This window comes from Drosophila mauritiana, chromosome 3L, assembly GCF_004382145.1.
Source record: "Drosophila mauritiana strain mau12 chromosome 3L, ASM438214v1, whole genome shotgun sequence".
NCBI lineage: Eukaryota > Metazoa > Arthropoda > Insecta > Diptera > Drosophilidae > Drosophila > Drosophila mauritiana.
The window spans coordinates 11,785,795-11,803,244 of NC_046669.1; the positions used below are offsets into that span (position 1 = coordinate 11,785,795).

Sequence of the window (17,450 nt, forward strand, 5' to 3'; positions counted from 1 at the left end):
GTGATTGTTGCTGCTCAAGCACTAAAAATGTTTAAAAAAATAAACAAATTGTTTATGTTAAGAAGATGTGGCGAACAATAGATTAAAATATTTCACAACGACTATTACGATCTAAATTTTTCTATATAATCCACTTTGTTATTCGTGGGAAGAAAACTATAAGCTTAAAATTAGACATTGCCAATATTTATCAGACTAGAAACTAGTCAATATAAAAATAGTTCTTAACGATATTTCGTGGTGCTTCGTGACACGAAAAAGTTTTTCTGGTGTTCGTTAGGTTTGTGCTTTCTTGCACCACTAATGGGCTCGCCAAACCTAAGTTTGCCATCACTAACCATCGACAAAAACAACGTCGTCTGGCAGTATAAAATTAGCGAAGATTTTTTTCCCGTACTGATAAAAGGTACTTTCCTGCTAAATCTGACTCAAAAACAGATTAAATACTTAACGGAAATGAGAAACGCAAGCGTGATTAAAACAAATTCATCATTGGTATAAAATGTGATGTTTTCTTGTGACAGAAGTTCGTAACATAGTATAACAAAAAAAGTAAATATCATTTAAGAAGGCTAGACACAAATGCGCAGTTTACTTGCAATTAATCGGTTATTGTTGCACAGAAATTGCGTTTTTTCCTACACGAAACTTGTGCAATTTTTATTCAACTCCTGCGTGTGTGTATGTGCAAACAGTGGCGGGACAAAGGAGCCTACTCCCTTTTACAGTGGTGGCCTAAAGGATTTGTCACCCTTTAAAACAGTGGTGGCAAAAAACAGGAGACGTTACAGTGGTGTTAGAAAGGATGTGTACTAATCTCAGTTTACACTTGAAAATTAATAATTTATTCCCCAGTTAAAAATCAAATCACGTATTTGAAGTAAAGTCATACAAGCTGTATGTACAGTGCACTCTCCCTAATGCGGACACCAATTTATAAATTCATAGTAATTCTTGTTAATCCCCAGTTTTTCGAGTGTAAAGAATTTCCGCTCCTTTATATACTCAAGTTATCACAAGAATTTATCGCGACAATAATATAACCATTTTTAGCGTTTCACTTAAAATTGTGACTTTTCTATGTGCTTTTGTGAAGCTTTTTGTCGAAATTGCGATAAGCAGCCTCTGTGTTTTTGTGTTATCTCTTCCAAAAACAATTCACTTTACTTGAAACCACAGTCGTGGCCACATTAAATGTCCCCACTGTATGTATGCATGTTTGAACATGAGAAATGGAGGCGGTGGGCGTCTTTCAGGGCCAAGTTAGCACTAAGACTTCGGGCAAAACCATTGATGTGAATGAATGTGAATCAGCAGTGCCATACAACCTGTACTATATCCAATACCAAGAAATAACCATCGAACAAGCAACCCAAACAACCAAAACAGCCAAGAAAACTACATAGCTGGCTAATGACGTCATCGATAGAGTACTGGTACAACTGCTGCTTTTGGCTAATTTATTCTCACATTTCAGCCGCATACATTCTACATGCCAATAATCGAGCCCAACGACTGACTGAGCCACGTCCTGCGTCATCGCGAGTATTCCAATCACATCGAATCCGCATCCACCTCCACCTCCACCGCCATGGACGCCCATTCGCGTTTCGCGCCGAGATTACCAGGTAAGTCCGCCGGCCCATCGGCCAAGTCATGCTTTTCGATTCGAATATATCTAGTTTTGATCTTTGGTTCTGTAACTGCTTAGCATTGCCAATGTCCAGTGATTTGCATTATTTGAGCGTTCAGAAATAGTTCCCAAATACTAACTACATACTCTAATTAAAGACTTCATTGTAAAACAATTCATACTTATCTGTTTGATTGTCTAAATATAAAGTAACTAATTGTGGGTACACCATATGGAAACCCATTTTCCCATCTTTCTCTTTTAACTTTGAGCCCACAATGAAGATTACAAAAACGGGCCTAAAAATATATGAAATGAGGCCAGGTTTTCTACAATACCTCACCTCCAATCTGTGTTTCAAGTTTTGGGAGTCATTTCTTTGCGCTGCTTTATTTCGTTGTTTTCATTGCCGTATCGTAGTTTCTTTGAGGGGGGAAGTGCCCTCGTTCGAGAACAAACAGTTAAAGCCAGCAATTACGACTAATTTTGTGCCCCGACCCCTTGTGCCTTGCCTAACCCCCAACCGCCGCCCGCTAACCAAGTTCTTTGTTTTTGGTATCAAGTTGCGCTAACCCTACTAACACCATTTCAAACTGCATTATCCAGCCTATGTGGGCAGCTCACCGTCTCCCTGTACATACATAACTTGCATTTTAAAACTATCCAATGTGGTTTGTTTGCTTGGTTTGTTGTGGATCCTATTTGTTAACTACTTTCCGCTAGCTGTGTTGTTGCCAATGTTTGTTGCCCGGTGTGGTTTGTGATCGTGTGTGTGTTTGCCCTAGCCCTTAATAGCCTTACTCTATAGTCTATAGTCTAATCGCCCTAGCTTAGAGTTTCCTAATCGTCTCTGTTCTGTTCTGTTCTGTAATCGTCTGCCAATTATATCGAAACCGTAAGACTGTTGATTATACAATCAGATGCCAATGTACTTAACAAATGAAATTTCTCTGATTCATGTCTATTCACTTACTCAAACTCAATCCGAACTAAACTTGTTGCCTCAGGCCGTCAAAATACTTAACTGAAAGCATTACTTGTAAGATTACGTTTTTGGAATACCAGTCCGCGCCAGGGAAACCTACGAGATTTATAAATGCCTTCCTCTCGCACCCCAAGGTCCCGCCATCAATCCGATCGTCGATAACTCGGACGAGCCCCAACCCAGCCTCTCCGATCTGCACGACTTCGAGCCGAAGTTAGAGTTTGATGATACCGAGCTGCTGGCTCCATCTCCGCTAGAAAGTAAGTTAAGGTCGCTAAGGAATCTACAAAATCATACTCAAACAAATTCTTTGATTTTTCCCAGAAGATGTTATGGTCGGTGATTTCGTTCTGGCCGAAGGTAAGTCACTGAATCTACTCCTCCCGGCCAATGAATAACGTTTCGCATTACGCCTAGATCCAGAACTTGAGCCCGAGGAAGATGTAAATCCGCTGGAGGACGACTTCGAGGACCAACTCAGGGAGCAGTCTGAAAACTTTCAGACTCCCAGAAACAAATGCGATTTCCTGGGAACCGATAAGCAGGGTCGCCACATCTTTGGCATTTATGCATCCCGCTTTCCCGAAAAATCCCAACTGGAAGGATTTGTGCGGTAGGATTCATATTCGAGATCATTTTTTTGGTCAAGCATCCAACCTATTTTCCATTTGTCTATCAGGGAAATCATCAAGGAGATCGAACCGTTTGTGGAGAACGACTACATCTTGGTTTATTTCCATCAAGGCCTCAAGGAGGACAACAAACCATCCGCACAGTTCCTGTGGAATTCGTACAAGGAGCTCGATCGCAACTTCCGCAAGAACCTGAAGACGCTGTATGTGGTTCATCCGACATGGTTCATACGGGTCATTTGGAACTTCTTTAGCCCCTTCATCAGCGACAAGTTCCGCAAGAAGCTAGTCTACATCTCCAGTTTGGACGAGCTGCGCCAGGCGCTCGGCCTGAACAAGCTGAAGCTGCCGGACAACATCTGCGACCTGGACGACAAACTGAACCCCAGCCGGAAGCCATCGACATCGCCGCCCAGCAGCAATATAAATGCATCCCGGCAGCAGCAGCACAAAATGGCGACGACGCATCAATTTGGTGTGCCCCTGAAATTCATTGTGATGAACAGTCCGTGCTTAAACTCCATTCCGCCAATTGTGCGCAAGTGCGTGGACTCGCTGTCCATAACGGGCGTGATCGATACGGAGGGAATATTCCGTCGATCGGGCAATCACTCGGAGATCATGGCGCTAAAGGAGCGCGTTAACCGCGGCGAGGATGTCGATCTGAAGAGTGTGAATGTCCACGTGATAGCCGGCCTGCTGAAGAGTTTCCTGCGCGATCTCGCCGAGCCGCTGCTCACCTTCGAGCTGTACGAGGATGTGACCCGTTTCCTAGACTGGCCCAAGGAAGAGCGTTCGAGGAACGTGACGCAACTGATACGCGAAAAACTGCCAGAGGAGAACTACGAACTGTTCAAGTACATTGTCGAGTTCCTGGTCAGGGTGATGGACTGCGAGGATCTCAACAAGATGACCTCCTCCAACCTGGCCATCGTGTTCGGTCCGAATTTCCTGTGGTCGCGCAGCACCAGCACCTCCCTGGAGGAGATCGCTCCCATCAATGCTTTCGTCGACTTTGTGCTGCAGAACCACAAGGACATCTACTTGATCGACGTCAATCAGCGCACAGTGTCCGTCGACTAACGACTGGCCCGGCCAGCAACAAGTCCGTAATTGTAAATTGTTTGATTTTAATGTTAGTCGTAAGTGAACCAATGGTTAGCTAAAGAGAGAGCACACAAAACGCAACAGAAACTAGAGAACCGAAGGCAATGTCGTGTATAAAGTGTACTTTACTCCTAAGTTGAATTTTAAACTGTGTGTATGTGTGTGGAACTGCTTGTAGCCCCAACTCCACGCCAACTCCCCAACCCCCCAAAATCACAATTATTTAAACCCAATAAGCGCTTAATACGATTGATTTACCAAAGAAATTTGCTCGTGTTCGCTACGCGACGAACAGGAGAGAAATTCTATATGAGATGTTATTATTATACTACGTATTAATTCAACGCACATTCCCCCATAAAGCGATTTTTATTGATATCAAAACACATCGGTCCAGTATGGAATATTAAATTTATCATTAAGGGTCACAAGGAGTCGGCTTAAATGTTGATGTTCTTCAGTTTGCGATTCAGATCGTTGAACTTAAGGATTTTACGCACAAAGAAGTCGCCATACCGATGTGAAACCTTGGTGTCGGCTATGTGAATCATGTCGTCGTCGATGTAGAAGTCCAACTAGAATATTAATGTATATTTTTATATGTACCATCAGAATCTTTCCATGTAAAACTCACCTCGGAGCCAGACTTGAATGTGCCCTCCAGGCCGCTGGGTCCCTTGCTCCACACCAGGTTGCGCATTTTGTGCTTGAAGCAAAGCAGGCGGATCAGCAGCTTCGACACGTCATCCTCGCTGGCGTTGGGATCGATGAAAGATGCCAGTTTGGTCAGCGGCAGGGTGGTGTACAGCTTCAGATACGAGCGCGTTGTGGGCAGATCCTTCTGTTGGCGCACCTCGTCCATGAAAACCAGCAACTGGTGTTCCATCGGGTCCTTGACGTAGTCGTCCATGGGTGCATCTACAGCTGGCGGGCAGGGGCTCACGAAACGTGGGCAGGCGAAGACAAAGAAGGACTTGAAGACCTCCAGATCACCGCACTGCATCTTAAACATGGCGTCGTGGTAGTTCTTTTCCCTGAGCACCTGCTGGATGGACTCGTCGATGCACTGGGGATGGAGCACCAGGCAGATGGCCAAAAGATGGTACATCTGCTCGGCCTGCTTGTTGATTTGATCGTTTTGGTATGAACGCGTGCTGTACAGCTGCTTGGTACGCTGGATGTACAGGAGGATATCAGAGAAAGTGCGAATGGCATCAGCATAGCGGCGCATCATCATGTAGGCGAAGCCCACATAGTACGACGTCGAGATTTGGCAGGCGGGGATGTGCGAGTAGGCGGACTTCTTGTGGATCTCAATGGGCTCCAACACCTTTATGGCCTGGTAGTAGTCACCCAGCAGCGAGTGAACGCGCAGCAGTCCGACGAGGGAGAAGTATCCCAGCATCTTGTAGAAGGACAGTTTGCCGAAGTCACCGGCCACGGTCTGGGGATCAACGCCCTGCGAGATGGCCTCCAGCTGCTTCTTGATGTTCGAGATGTCCACGAGGGAATGCAGAACGTTGAGGATGCAGAGAATGCTCCACTCGTTGCTGTGGTTCACGCACAGCTGCTGGATCTCATCCTGCGATTTCTCCGTAAGGCGGGCGCTGCAAAAACGGAAGGTTAATCAAGTCCCACAGGCTGCAGAAACAGCTACATACCGGTACTGCGCAAAGTTCTGGAACTGATACACGAACTCATCCACCAACTCCCACAGCCAGATGTCGGGCAGCTCCAGCATCACTGGGTTCTGGGCCGAGATGATCAGGTTGAAGAAGTCGCAGTAGTTGAAGAACGAGTTAATCCTCTGCTCCAACTTGGGTCCACCGGGGATGCGTGCGTGGATGTGGCGATAGTACAACTCCTTGTATAAGATCAGGAAGACCTTGTCGTTGTCCACGATAGCAGCCACCTCCTGCTCCTCGGGCCAAGCAGTCTTGTCGAAGTGGTGGTCGCTGATCTGCGGGAACGTGTTCTCGTACATGTTCTGGATGTCGTACAAGTTGCCCTCCTTGATCGCCTGGCAGAAGTTGATCAGGAAGTACTTGACGTTGTCCGGCATCCGGGCGGCGTAGTAGTTCCTCTCGTACTCCATGTCCAGTTGCGGGTCTCCGGTATGGGCGTAGTCATCGTAGTACTCCTGTAATATGGAAAAAACCCAATCAGTTTTTGGAAGCGGAATTTCAGGAAATATAGATCTACGACTCTCTGCATAAATGAGCTATTAAATAGTTAATCGCTTTAAGTGGATGGATTTGTGGATAGAATATTCATGTTCCTCCTTCTAAGGGTACACACAAATCAAAAAGGTAGAAAGCTATTAAGTGCACACCGATACCAATAATATACCACATGGCGCCGGAGCTTCAACCGGAATGCAGGATCCGTTTCCAAATAGCAAAGGAACTTGTCAAAGGGGTTGGCCACGGATTGCCAGTGGGTAATGGCCTATGATGATCTAAACACCAACTATGCCAAGTCGTAAAACGACTTAAAATCATCACAGTGAGTTTTGTATTTGTGCGAGGGCAACAAAAGATGGGTTATGTTGTCGGCGGAGTCCGGGGATTGGTTTCTCGAAAATGAATCATTGCTCGCTGGTTGCACTCACCGAATTGGTTGCGTATTCGTCTCCGCCGTACATTGTCGCTGTTTTATCCTTTCCGGGTTACACACAAAACGAAAAACCGATCAAATCCTTAGGAAATTGACAACACGCCAACAAATTTTTGGCGAAAAGAGGGCGAAACAGTGTGACCGACTATCGATAATGCTGCAGCCGAACTATCGATACTTTCAAGCCCCTATCAATTTGGTATTTTAAATAATTTTTTGTAAAATATGTATTTTAATTCGAATTTCTGGATAGATAAGACAACTAGATTCTGTTTTAAATATTTTAGAGTGGATTTGACTTATTTGCCATTACATTTTTAGTACTGTGCTTTTATGATTAATTTTGCAATGATATTACATAGCTCTAAAATTTGAAAATCGAATTAATATAAATGTAAACGGAAAGCTATTATTAGGCTCCAAATTTAATTTCATAGTAGCAGTTAAATTAAATAATTTGTAAATACTTGATATACTTAATCACACGATAGCTTAGCTCACGCGATAAGCTACCAGTTGGTGACTCCCTAGGTATCTAGCCACGTTTGAGTGATGGTCACTCTGGCAGCGAGGCATTCTGTTCGTGTGTCATCCGCGTTGCGATAATTATTTTCTTAATTCAAACGAAACTCATCCGAAGTGGGCGTGATCTGCTGGAGCCGTACACCCAGTGGATAAATTACATAAATTCAAAATCGATTTAAAGCGGATCGTAAAGTGCAGTCCAACGTTTTTAACACCGCGGACGCGTTGCCACAAATCATCAGCTTTTCACGGTGGTTTTTCCAGCGGAAAAGTGCATTTTGGTGTTAAACTTCTTCGGAAATCGAATATAGATGTGTTATTAAATCTACTAAGCGATAGTGTTTAATTAACCGCCTCCAAGATGAGGCCGCCCAGTAGCAATACGAAAGCAGCATTTTCCTCGCTTCAGTTTGGATTGTTATGCCTCCTATTGCTGGTCAATAATGGCATTAAATCGGTGCAAGCAGGTAAAAACCAGTGAATTCCATTGAAAAAACCATGAATTCAGATCCTTTCGGTTCGATTTTCCCAACAATATGTGACATAAAACGTCGATTGTTTGTAAGCCAACTTTTTGGGCGTGTTCCCCAAAGCTGAAGACTCGCTCTTCCATTTTCCTTTGGCCCGTTGTTCGCTTTTTAACTCGCTCTTTGCGATCGCGAGAGTTTCGGAGTGAACGGGAGAGCGCGGAGAGCGATCAAACGGTTGCTTACGAATAGCGGTGGCAAAACAAAAATGCCGCTTAACAACGCCCGTTTTTTACTCGTTCGTTTTGAGCAAAGACATTGGGGCTTTAGATTCTCGATTTCCGGACTTTTTATGAATCTTCCCGGGGGAGCAATGACCAAATTTGCCGGTTGCATCCCCAGTTGTGATTGCCTTTATTATCCGGCTTTTCAAATGCGCATGCGGCAAATAAGAAGCATCTGCTGATTGATGATGCTGTGTGAAACACGTGATTTTATCATTATCCTTCCATATGTCAACAGACTTAAGCGCTTTTCCCCACAAATTTCCACATATCTTGAAAAATAAACAATCTATCGATGATATGCAAACATTTTTATGACTAAAAATAAACAATGCCGCGCAATTAATTTGCCACTTTCACGCCTTGAAGCGTCGAAAGCAGACAGCCGACATATATCCTCCCAGACTTTGGTCGATTTCCATAATTTATTTCGGTTCTTATTGCCCCGAAAATAGCATCATTCGCACTTCGAGTTTCCCCCAGATGGACGGAAATGGCCTTTCAGACCTCGTCATATTTGTTTCATTTAGAACATTAGCCAGATTCTATGTATTTCGTTTTCCTTCTAATCACCATTGGGCAATTATGTAGCGAAAAAGTAGTTCAAACTGGTTATATACCTGTGTTATTTACCAGAAGATTGTCATGCGTGTTTCCTCGGTTTCCTTTCGAGCTTATCAGGTTGATTCTTACCACTCCACCCAACGCTCAAAGTCAGCTTAAAGTGCCCACGAACTCCGAATGACCTCGCAAGGGTTGTTTTCCCCCACTCCGCTAAGAAAATGCCAGTGTGCTGTTTGCCTAGGAGGAGCTACTGCTGCACCCATTGTAAACAATTCCTTGGGGGTTGCAGCAGACAGGGGCAATTGTCTGGATTTCCGACACGACCTGGCCCCCACATCCGCACGCTTTTGTCACGGATTCTAGGGGCCAAAAGACTCTCGTCAACGGAAAATATTATGATGCAAATATGAGACAAGAATCTGCCTCTTGGAACAGTAGAACCTGCTTATTAGGGAATATATCTAACTAGTGATAAATATTTTATTAATACATCGAGCTAGATACATGTTTAAGAGTAATATATTCCAAATAAAGCGACTTATTACATCTGGTTATATCCAATTTAATGCTGATTGTCTTAATTCATTGGAATTCCCTTCGGTCTTCATGTGAAATTTAAAGATTCAATTGTATAGGTTCTATTTATATGATATTTATTCATTACAAGCAAATTCAATCGATCTTGTACGACTTCATTTACCCAGAAAACAGAGAACTAAGAACTCTTAAATAAAATAGCAAATATTTACCCATCAGTCAATTTGTTTACTTCTTGCTGCCTTATAGATGTGGCATTCTTTATGGGCCCATAAAAAGGAGGCCAATGATTATGTCCCGGCTGAAGTACTTCAGCTTATTGGCCGCCATCCAAACAGATTCTTCATATCTCAATTTTAATTGCGCCCGTGACAGTTTGCGTTTCACTTTTTCGCCCAACAATGTACACTCGTACATATATGGGTCATGGAATTCCGGATATTTATAGATCGATATTGCACTCTTTCAGACGCCTTCACGGACTATTTCTCCGACTACGATTGCAACCAGCCGCTCATGGAAAGAGCCGTCCTCACGGCCACATCATCCTTGACGGAAAGAGGACCCGACAAAGCCCGACTAAACGGTGAGTAATATTGATTTTTAGTTGAAAGTTATTCGTTCGAAAGTTGAGTTGCCTTTCAGTTGTTCCATTAGCAATTATTATTTCGAAATGCTGCGCCAAAAATTCATAGGATAATATGTTTTTATTTTAATAGAATCATTTTAAGTACATATTTTTATAGATATACCGTTTATTAGATCGTTTTTTGTAAATGCCACATATAGTTATCCCATTTTTTTAATTTATTTCTCAATTTTTTAAATTGAAAATGGGAACAACCCGCATTTGGTGGAGCAGTATATTTGCAGTATATTTATAAGGCGTAATCGCTGGGGATTTTTACCCTCTCCACTTCTGGCCATACTGCATCACAATAGCGAATTAAAAACAACGCAAAGCGCAAGGCCCCGAAAACAATGATTATAAAAGCAATTAGATAGTTACAAAACGCATCGAAATGAGCAAACACATCTGCACCCGCTGGGCCTTTGACCTGGGCAGCTGGAGGCCCACACTACCTCAACTGAGCCAGGCGGTGGCCTCAATTCAACCGGAGGAACGAGCTCGGCTCATGAAGTTCCACTTCATCGATGACTTTCTGTCCTCGCTAATAGGCCGTCTTTTGATGCGAAAATATGTGAGCACGTGCAGCGGATTGCCGCCGCCCGAAGTGAAGTTCGCCCGGGATGTGAGGGGTAAACCCTACTGGGTGAAGGGGGAGGACTACGATGGGCCACCTCTGAGCTTCAATGTGTCCCATCAGGGAAGCCTGGTACTTCTGGCGGGCATTGCGGGAGAGATTAGTGATCCCGACTTTGGAATCGGCGCAGATGTCATGAAGATCGAGTACAGTGGTGGCAAGTCGCTGTCGGAATTCTTTCGCCTGATGAAGAGCAAGTTTTCGACCGAGGAATGGAGTTATATTGGAAGACCACACCATGATGAGCGGGAGCAGGTGAAGGCCTTCATGCGCCACTGGTGTCTCAAGGAGGCGTACGTCAAGGAGTTGGGTGTTGGCATCACTGTGGATCTGCAAAAGATCAGCTTTTCAGTGGACACTACTCGCAGTTTGGAGACGGAAGTTTCCCCTCTGATCGGTACCAGCCTGCGTTGCCACGACCAACCCATGGACAATTGGCATTTCGAGGAACATTTACTGCAGGAGGACTACTGTGCGGCCATTGCATTCCGGAATTGTGTGCCACAGGAGCATGGAAAGTTCAAGTTTCTTCAAGTTGAGGAACTGCTCGTGAAGAATGAAGATTCGGAACTGGAGGATGTGATCAGCTACTGCCATAAGGCTCTTCTTAAGCCCTACAAGCGATCATGATGTTTAAGAGATATAAGGAAACTAAGCCAAGCAAACGTAGCTTCTAAAAACATCGTTATCCCTAGAATAAACATGCATTTATATTTTCTCAATGGTTGTGTGCCCGATTTGGAATAGTTTGTAATCCTTGTGTTGTCATGTTGCGCAGCGCTCACACCCCAACAAAAAATCGTTTGTTTTCCTGGCACTGGATAAACAAACGCTACGAAACGAAGCCGGAAATATGCTTAAAAGGCCATAAACCGAAATTTAGGAACCCGTAAACGGGACGGGACTCAGACAGGGGCCAGACATTGGTTTTGGTTGAATTTATGCGCCAACAAGGATAACCATCCGCAAGGGTAGCACTGAATGGCTCGTTTATTTGTATTATTTTTGGCATTGCCGAAAGTTTTATCGATGGGAACACGATGGCTGGCTGATATGCACGTTGCCAACGGCGGACAAAGGCAACTTGAATGCGACTTATAAAAATATTGGGGAATGGATTGTGCGCTGAGAAATCTCTGCAGTCTGGACTTTCTCACACTATTTTGTCACACCTGCTTGCAATTTGGCGCGCTGAGCAATTAAAACAATGGCACACGACTGCAATTGTTTATGCTTAACCATTTGCGAACTCTCCCATTTTGTGTTGACACCACCAACTCAACCCTCGGGCTACCCAAATCCTTTTTCACATTTTTGGGCAGGGGTTGATCCTTGTGCTGAAGGACTTCGACCACTTGCAGCTGTCAATCGCAATCGCGCCTAAATTATGGTTTATTAATTGAAAACACCCCCTGCTGCAGATTTAGCGTAATTTTAAACCCCTTAGTTTTAGGCAATTATAGAGCGTAGAATTCCCATTTGTTGTATGCTACCCCCCACTTTAGGTTTATTTTATGTTGCCTTTGTTTTGGTTTAAATTGTATCATTTTTATTTTATTGCCCATCATCCCATGACCATTTGCGAACCCCAGCTGGCACCTCGTGGTCCGCGAAGAACTCGGACTTCGACCAGCGTCTGATTATTGACCTGGGCGTGGTGCGGAACGTGACGCACATCGCGCTGCAAGGACGACCACATAGCAATGAGTACGTCACCGAGTACACCATTAGCTATGGCATAACCGATCTAGAGTTTGCCGACTATAAAGAGCCGGGCGGCAATGTCAAGGTAAACAATTGATCTCCACATACAATTGGAAATGTGTTTCGCTAATCCTAGAGAGAATGGATCGCTTTTGGTGGTGGTTTATTGCACAGAAAAGAAACTAGTATGGATTTATATGTTTCCATTAAACACTTCCCGTTCATATTTCATATCGATGAGGATACATATTAATTTTTTTCTCTGTGAAAATCAATGGTGGTTGGGTGAACCCTGAATCTGCGAAAGCGGATTATCCTTACATAAATTCATTAACACTTTTGCTTGCTTTTGTGCTTGGTTCTTTTTTTTTATGATTTAATTCGTCCCGCATGCGTTTGTTACTCATTTGGCTAATGGTTCTGTAGATTACTTCTGTTACGAAACAACCACACACTTCTCCACACTCTGACACTGCGACTAACTAGATTGGTAAATGCACCTTGTGCAGGTAACGCTGCTTGGACACCGGTCGAGAATACCTATAACCACTTTCTAACACTCGACCTGGGGGATCCGCGCACGGTGCGCAAGATCGCCACCATGGGACGCATGCATACGGATGAGTTCGTGACGGAGTACATTGTCCAGTATTCGGATGATGGCGAGTTCTGGCGCTCCTACGTGAATCCCACGAGCGAGCCGCAGGTACTGTGACTAATCCTAGAACTAAGACTACACTTGAAACACAACTAATCCTGGCTTAAAGGATGGCGATGGATTAATGCTTCAGACTCTAGCTTAGCACTACTCTTTTTTGGTTTGTTGATTATTTTAATATTAATATATATGTATGGTATCCATCATAGATGTTCAAGGGCAACTCCGATGGCAACTCTATTCACTACAACGTCTTCGAGGTGCCCATTATTGCCCAATGGGTGAGGATCAATCCCACCAGGTGGCACGATCGTATTTCCATGCGTGTGGAGCTCTACGGCTGCGATTACAGTAAGTGTTGAATGGAGTCTTTGATATTGCTATGTTTCTAATCCCAAACCTTTTATTCCAGTCTCTGAAAACCTGTACTTTAATGGCACTGGCTTGGTGCGCTATGATCTGAGGCGGGAACCCATCACCTCCACCAAGGAGTCCATCCGCTTCCGCTTCAAGACGGCCTTTGCCAACGGAGTGATGATGTATTCGCGTGGCACACAAGGGGATTACTATGCCCTGCAGCTTAAGGACAACAAGATGGTGCTGAATTTGGATTTGGGATCGCGGGTGATGACCTCCTTATCGGTGGGCAGCCTGCTGGATGACAATGTGTGGCATGATGTTGTGATCTCAAGGAATCAAAGGGACATAATCTTCTCAGTGGATCGTGTCATCGTACGAGGACGCATTCAAGGGGAGTTCACGCGACTAAATCTTAATCGGGAGCTGTATCTAGGCGGTGTGCCCAACGTACAGGAGGGCTTGATTGTCCAACAGAATTTCTCCGGCTGCTTAGAAAACATCTACTTCAATTCGACCAACTTTATTCGAGTGATGAAAGACAGCACTGAGCTGGGAGAGGGATATCTCTTCACTAGGGTAAACACGATCTACGCGTGTCCTTCGCCTCCGATTTATCCGGTGACCTTCACTACCCGATCGTCGTTCGTCCGTTTAAAGGGTTATGAAAACTCCCAGCGTCTAAACGTCTCCTTCTATTTCCGCACTTACGAGGAAACTGGAGTAATGCTGCATCACGACTTCTATTCGGGAGGTTACCTAAAGGTCTTTTTGGACTTTGGAAAAGTAAAGATCGATCTAAAGGTCAAGGACAAAGCGCGAATTATTCTGGACAACTACGACGATCAGTTCAATGATGGCAAATGGCATTCGTTCGTTATATCCATCGAGAAGAATCGCTTGATTTTGAATATTGATCAGAGACCGATGACCACGACGAAGAGCCTGCAGGTTGCTACTGGAGCACAGTACTATATTGCTGGTGGAAAGGACAAAAATGGATTTGTCGGTTGCATGCGCTTAATTTCGGTGGATGGAAACTACAAATTACCGCAGGACTGGGTGAAGGGCGAGGAGGTTTGCTGTGGCGATGATGTCGTCGTCGATGCCTGCCAGATGATTGATCGCTGCAACCCGAATCCTTGCCAGCATAAGGGTCTTTGTCACCAAAACTCCAGGGAGTTCTTCTGTGATTGCGGACATACTGGCTATGCCGGAGCCGTTTGCCATACTTGTGAGTTCTCACATGTTTTCAGCTCGATCTTGTTTTTACATATTATTTGTATTTTCTTATTTAGCAAACAATCCATTGTCCTGTTTGGCTCTCAAGAATGTCCAGCATGTGCAGCAGCGTGTGAACTTGAATCTCGATGTGGATGGCAGTGGTCCGCTGGAACCTTTCCCAGTGACCTGCGAGTTCTACTGTAAGTAGATATCACTTGAATTGTATAGAACTCCTACGCTTCCTTGCTTATTCCTTAAATTGAAAGTTGAAAAATTACCATCAGTCAAATTATTATATCATCTATAATATGTCATACATATTATATGGTTTAAAACATGTGTAGGATACTCCTTAAAGTGTGTAATTTTATAAACTTATGACATTGATTGATGTTTTTGCAGCGGATGGACGCGTGATTACCACCCTCAGTCACAGTCAAGAGCACACCACAACAGTAGATGGTTTCCAGGAGCCTGGCTCCTTTGAGCAGTCCATCATGTACGATGCCAACCAACTGCAAATTGAAGCTCTGTTGAATCGCTCTCATAGCTGCTGGCAGCGCCTGAGCTACTCCTGCCGCTCCTCTCGACTCTTCAACTCGCCATGTGAGTAGTAATGCGATTCCTTGAGTTGATTCAGAGTTATAATGGAATTTTGTATCCAGCTGAGGCCGGAAATTTCCGTCCCTTCTCTTGGTGGATCTCTCGCCACAATCAACCGATGGACTATTGGGCTGGTGCTCTTCCTGGATCTCGTAAGTGCGAGTGTGGAATCCTGGGCAAGTGTCAAGATCCCACAAAGTGGTGCAACTGCGATTCGAATAGTCTGGAATGGATGGAGGATGGTGGTGATATCCGGGAGAAGGAGTACCTTCCCGTGCGAGCTGTGAAGTTTGGCGACACTGGAACGCCCTTGGACGAGAAAATGGGTCGCTATACTCTGGGACCGCTGCGCTGTGAGGGCGATGATCTGTTCAGTAATGTGGTGACCTTCCGCATTGCCGATGCTTCTATTAACTTACCACCATTCGATATGGGTCACTCCGGAGATATTTATCTGGAATTCCGCACCACACAAGAGAACTCTGTGATCTTCCATGCTACCGGACCTACAGATTACATTAAGCTAAGTCTCAATGGCGGCAACAAACTGCAATTCCAGTACCAGGCGGGAAGTGGTCCACTGGGCGTTAATGTGGGCACAAGCTATCACCTGAACGATAACAACTGGCACACGGTGAGTGTCGAGCGCAACAGGAAGGAGGCTCGTCTGGTGGTTGATGGTTCTATCAAGGCTGAGGTTCGAGAGCCGCCAGGTCCAGTGCGTGCCCTTCACTTAACTTCGGATCTGGTGATTGGCGCCACCACTGAGTACCGCGATGGTTACGTAGGATGCATTCGTGCACTGCTGCTGAACGGAAAGATGGTTGACTTGAAGGATTACTCCAAGCGTGGATTGTACGGCATCAGCACCGGTTGCGTGGGTCGCTGTGAATCAAATCCATGCCTAAACAATGGCACTTGTATCGAGCGATACGATGGCTACAGCTGCGATTGCCGTTGGAGCGCATTCAAAGGACCTATTTGCGCAGATGGTGGGTAATTGGATACTGCAGTAATTGCATCTTATTCAATTTGCATTTACTTATTGCAGAGATTGGTGTCAACCTACGCTCCAGTTCGATTATTCGCTACGAGTTCGAGGGTTCCTTCCGCTCCACAATTGCCGAGAATATTCGCGTCGGTTTCACCACCACCATTCCGAAGGGATTCCTGCTTGGCTTCTCTTCCAACCTGACTGGCGAATATTTAACTATTCAAATATCGAATTCTGGTAAATTGATTGGCATACACTTTTGAGTGTGAACCACTTCATATTCAACTCGTTTTCTTTCAGGCCACTTGCGTTGCGTATTTGATTTCGGTTTCGAGCGACAGGAAATCATATTCCCCAAAAAACATTTTGGCCTGGGTCAGTACCACGACATGCATTTCATGCGCAAGAATGGTGGATCCACAGTGGTTTTGAAGGTCGACAACTACGAGCCGGTCGAGTATAACTTTGATATCAAGGCCTCAGCGGATGCTCAATTCAACAATATCCAGTACATGTACATTGGCAAAAATGAATCTATGACAGATGGCTTCGTGGGTTGTGTGTCGCGAGTTCAATTCGATGATATTTATCCACTGAAGCTGATGTTCCAGCAGAATCCTCCCAAGAATGTCAAGTCTTTGGGCAGTAAGTAGTTGCTGTTAAATAATAGTTAGTAGTACAATCTAAACGTAATCGTATGTTACAGCTCAATTGACAGAAGACTTCTGCGGAGTGGAGCCAGTTACGCATCCGCCCATTGAAATCGAGACTAGGCCACCACCCTTGGTGGATGAGGAGAAGTTGCGCAAGGCATACAACGAAGTGGACTCTGTGCTGCTGGCATGTAAGTGAAACTATTATTTGCCACTTGAAACAAATTAGTAATCCAAAACTTAATTTCAGGTCTGCTTGTCATTCTCTTCCTGCTGCTGATCCTTATGTTCTTCCTTATCGGTCGCTATTTGCACCGACACAAAGGCGACTACCTGACGCACGAGGATCAGGGCGCCGATGGAGCTGACGATCCAGACGATGCTGTCCTGCACTCAACTACTGGCCATCAAGTCAGGAAGCGAACAGAGATCTTTATCTAAACCAAGGTCGCAAGAATATGCACATAAATCGTTTTTAAATCGCCTTAGACACGCAACAGCGACCACTCAGACACACCAAAAGATAAAAAAAATAGATGAGAACGAAGTGAAAATCAAACAGACACGGAAAAGGCTCACCCACGTATTACAGACATAAAATACTTTTCCACGCACTGCCAATTGTTTTGCGCAAGTGAATGC

The 17,450-nt window shown here is 44.6% G+C and overlaps 4 protein-coding genes across 7 annotated transcripts; 3 read left to right on the top strand and 1 right to left on the bottom strand.

The window, feature by feature from the left end:
- Positions 1-303: 303 nt before the first annotated feature.
- On the top strand, positions 304-4,665 carry LOC117139802 (rho GTPase-activating protein 68F). Of its 3 annotated transcripts, none has more exons than XM_033302423.1 (6): positions 304-406; positions 1,478-1,628; positions 2,753-2,878; positions 2,943-2,978; positions 3,036-3,231; positions 3,298-4,665. In XM_033302423.1, the coding sequence occupies exons 2-6, from the start codon at positions 1,592-1,594 to the stop codon at positions 4,331-4,333; spliced, it is 1,431 nt and encodes a 476-aa protein (XP_033158314.1). In that variant the 5' UTR covers positions 304-406; positions 1,478-1,591; the 3' UTR covers positions 4,334-4,665. The 3 variants fall into 3 exon arrangements, with proteins under 3 accessions (XP_033158314.1, XP_033158317.1, XP_033158316.1); XM_033302426.1 differs by having other exon boundaries at positions 2,946-2,978; XM_033302425.1 differs by lacking the exon at positions 304-406 and adding an exon at positions 450-526.
- A 42-nt stretch (positions 4,666-4,707) lies between these two features.
- LOC117139801 (eukaryotic translation initiation factor 3 subunit L) lies at positions 4,708-7,118 on the bottom strand. Its single transcript, XM_033302422.1, has 4 exons — positions 6,969-7,118; positions 6,019-6,497; positions 4,992-5,964; positions 4,708-4,932 (listed from the first exon to the last, which is right to left on the bottom strand). The coding sequence occupies exons 1-4, from the start codon at positions 6,999-7,001 to the stop codon at positions 4,798-4,800; spliced, it is 1,620 nt and encodes a 539-aa protein (XP_033158313.1). The 5' UTR covers positions 7,002-7,118; the 3' UTR covers positions 4,708-4,797.
- A 403-nt stretch (positions 7,119-7,521) lies between these two features.
- LOC117139262 (neurexin-4) lies at positions 7,522-17,348 on the top strand. Of its 2 annotated transcripts, none has more exons than XM_033301481.1 (12): positions 7,522-7,965; positions 9,820-9,936; positions 12,829-13,025; positions 13,187-13,328; positions 13,390-14,568; positions 14,633-14,758; positions 14,961-15,164; positions 15,224-16,153; positions 16,213-16,392; positions 16,456-16,800; positions 16,862-16,999; positions 17,059-17,348. In XM_033301481.1, the coding sequence occupies exons 1-12, from the start codon at positions 7,860-7,862 to the stop codon at positions 17,247-17,249; spliced, it is 3,855 nt and encodes a 1,284-aa protein (XP_033157372.1). In that variant the 5' UTR covers positions 7,522-7,859; the 3' UTR covers positions 17,250-17,348. The 2 variants fall into 2 exon arrangements, with proteins under 2 accessions (XP_033157372.1, XP_033157371.1); XM_033301480.1 differs by lacking the exon at positions 12,829-13,025 and adding an exon at positions 12,208-12,404 and having other exon boundaries at positions 7,523-7,965.
- Positions 10,165-11,337, top strand: LOC117139263 (L-aminoadipate-semialdehyde dehydrogenase-phosphopantetheinyl transferase). Its single transcript, XM_033301483.1, has one exon. The coding sequence runs from the start codon at positions 10,373-10,375 to the stop codon at positions 11,243-11,245; it is 873 nt and encodes a 290-aa protein (XP_033157374.1). The 5' UTR covers positions 10,165-10,372; the 3' UTR covers positions 11,246-11,337.
- Positions 17,349-17,450: the final 102 nt, after the last annotated feature.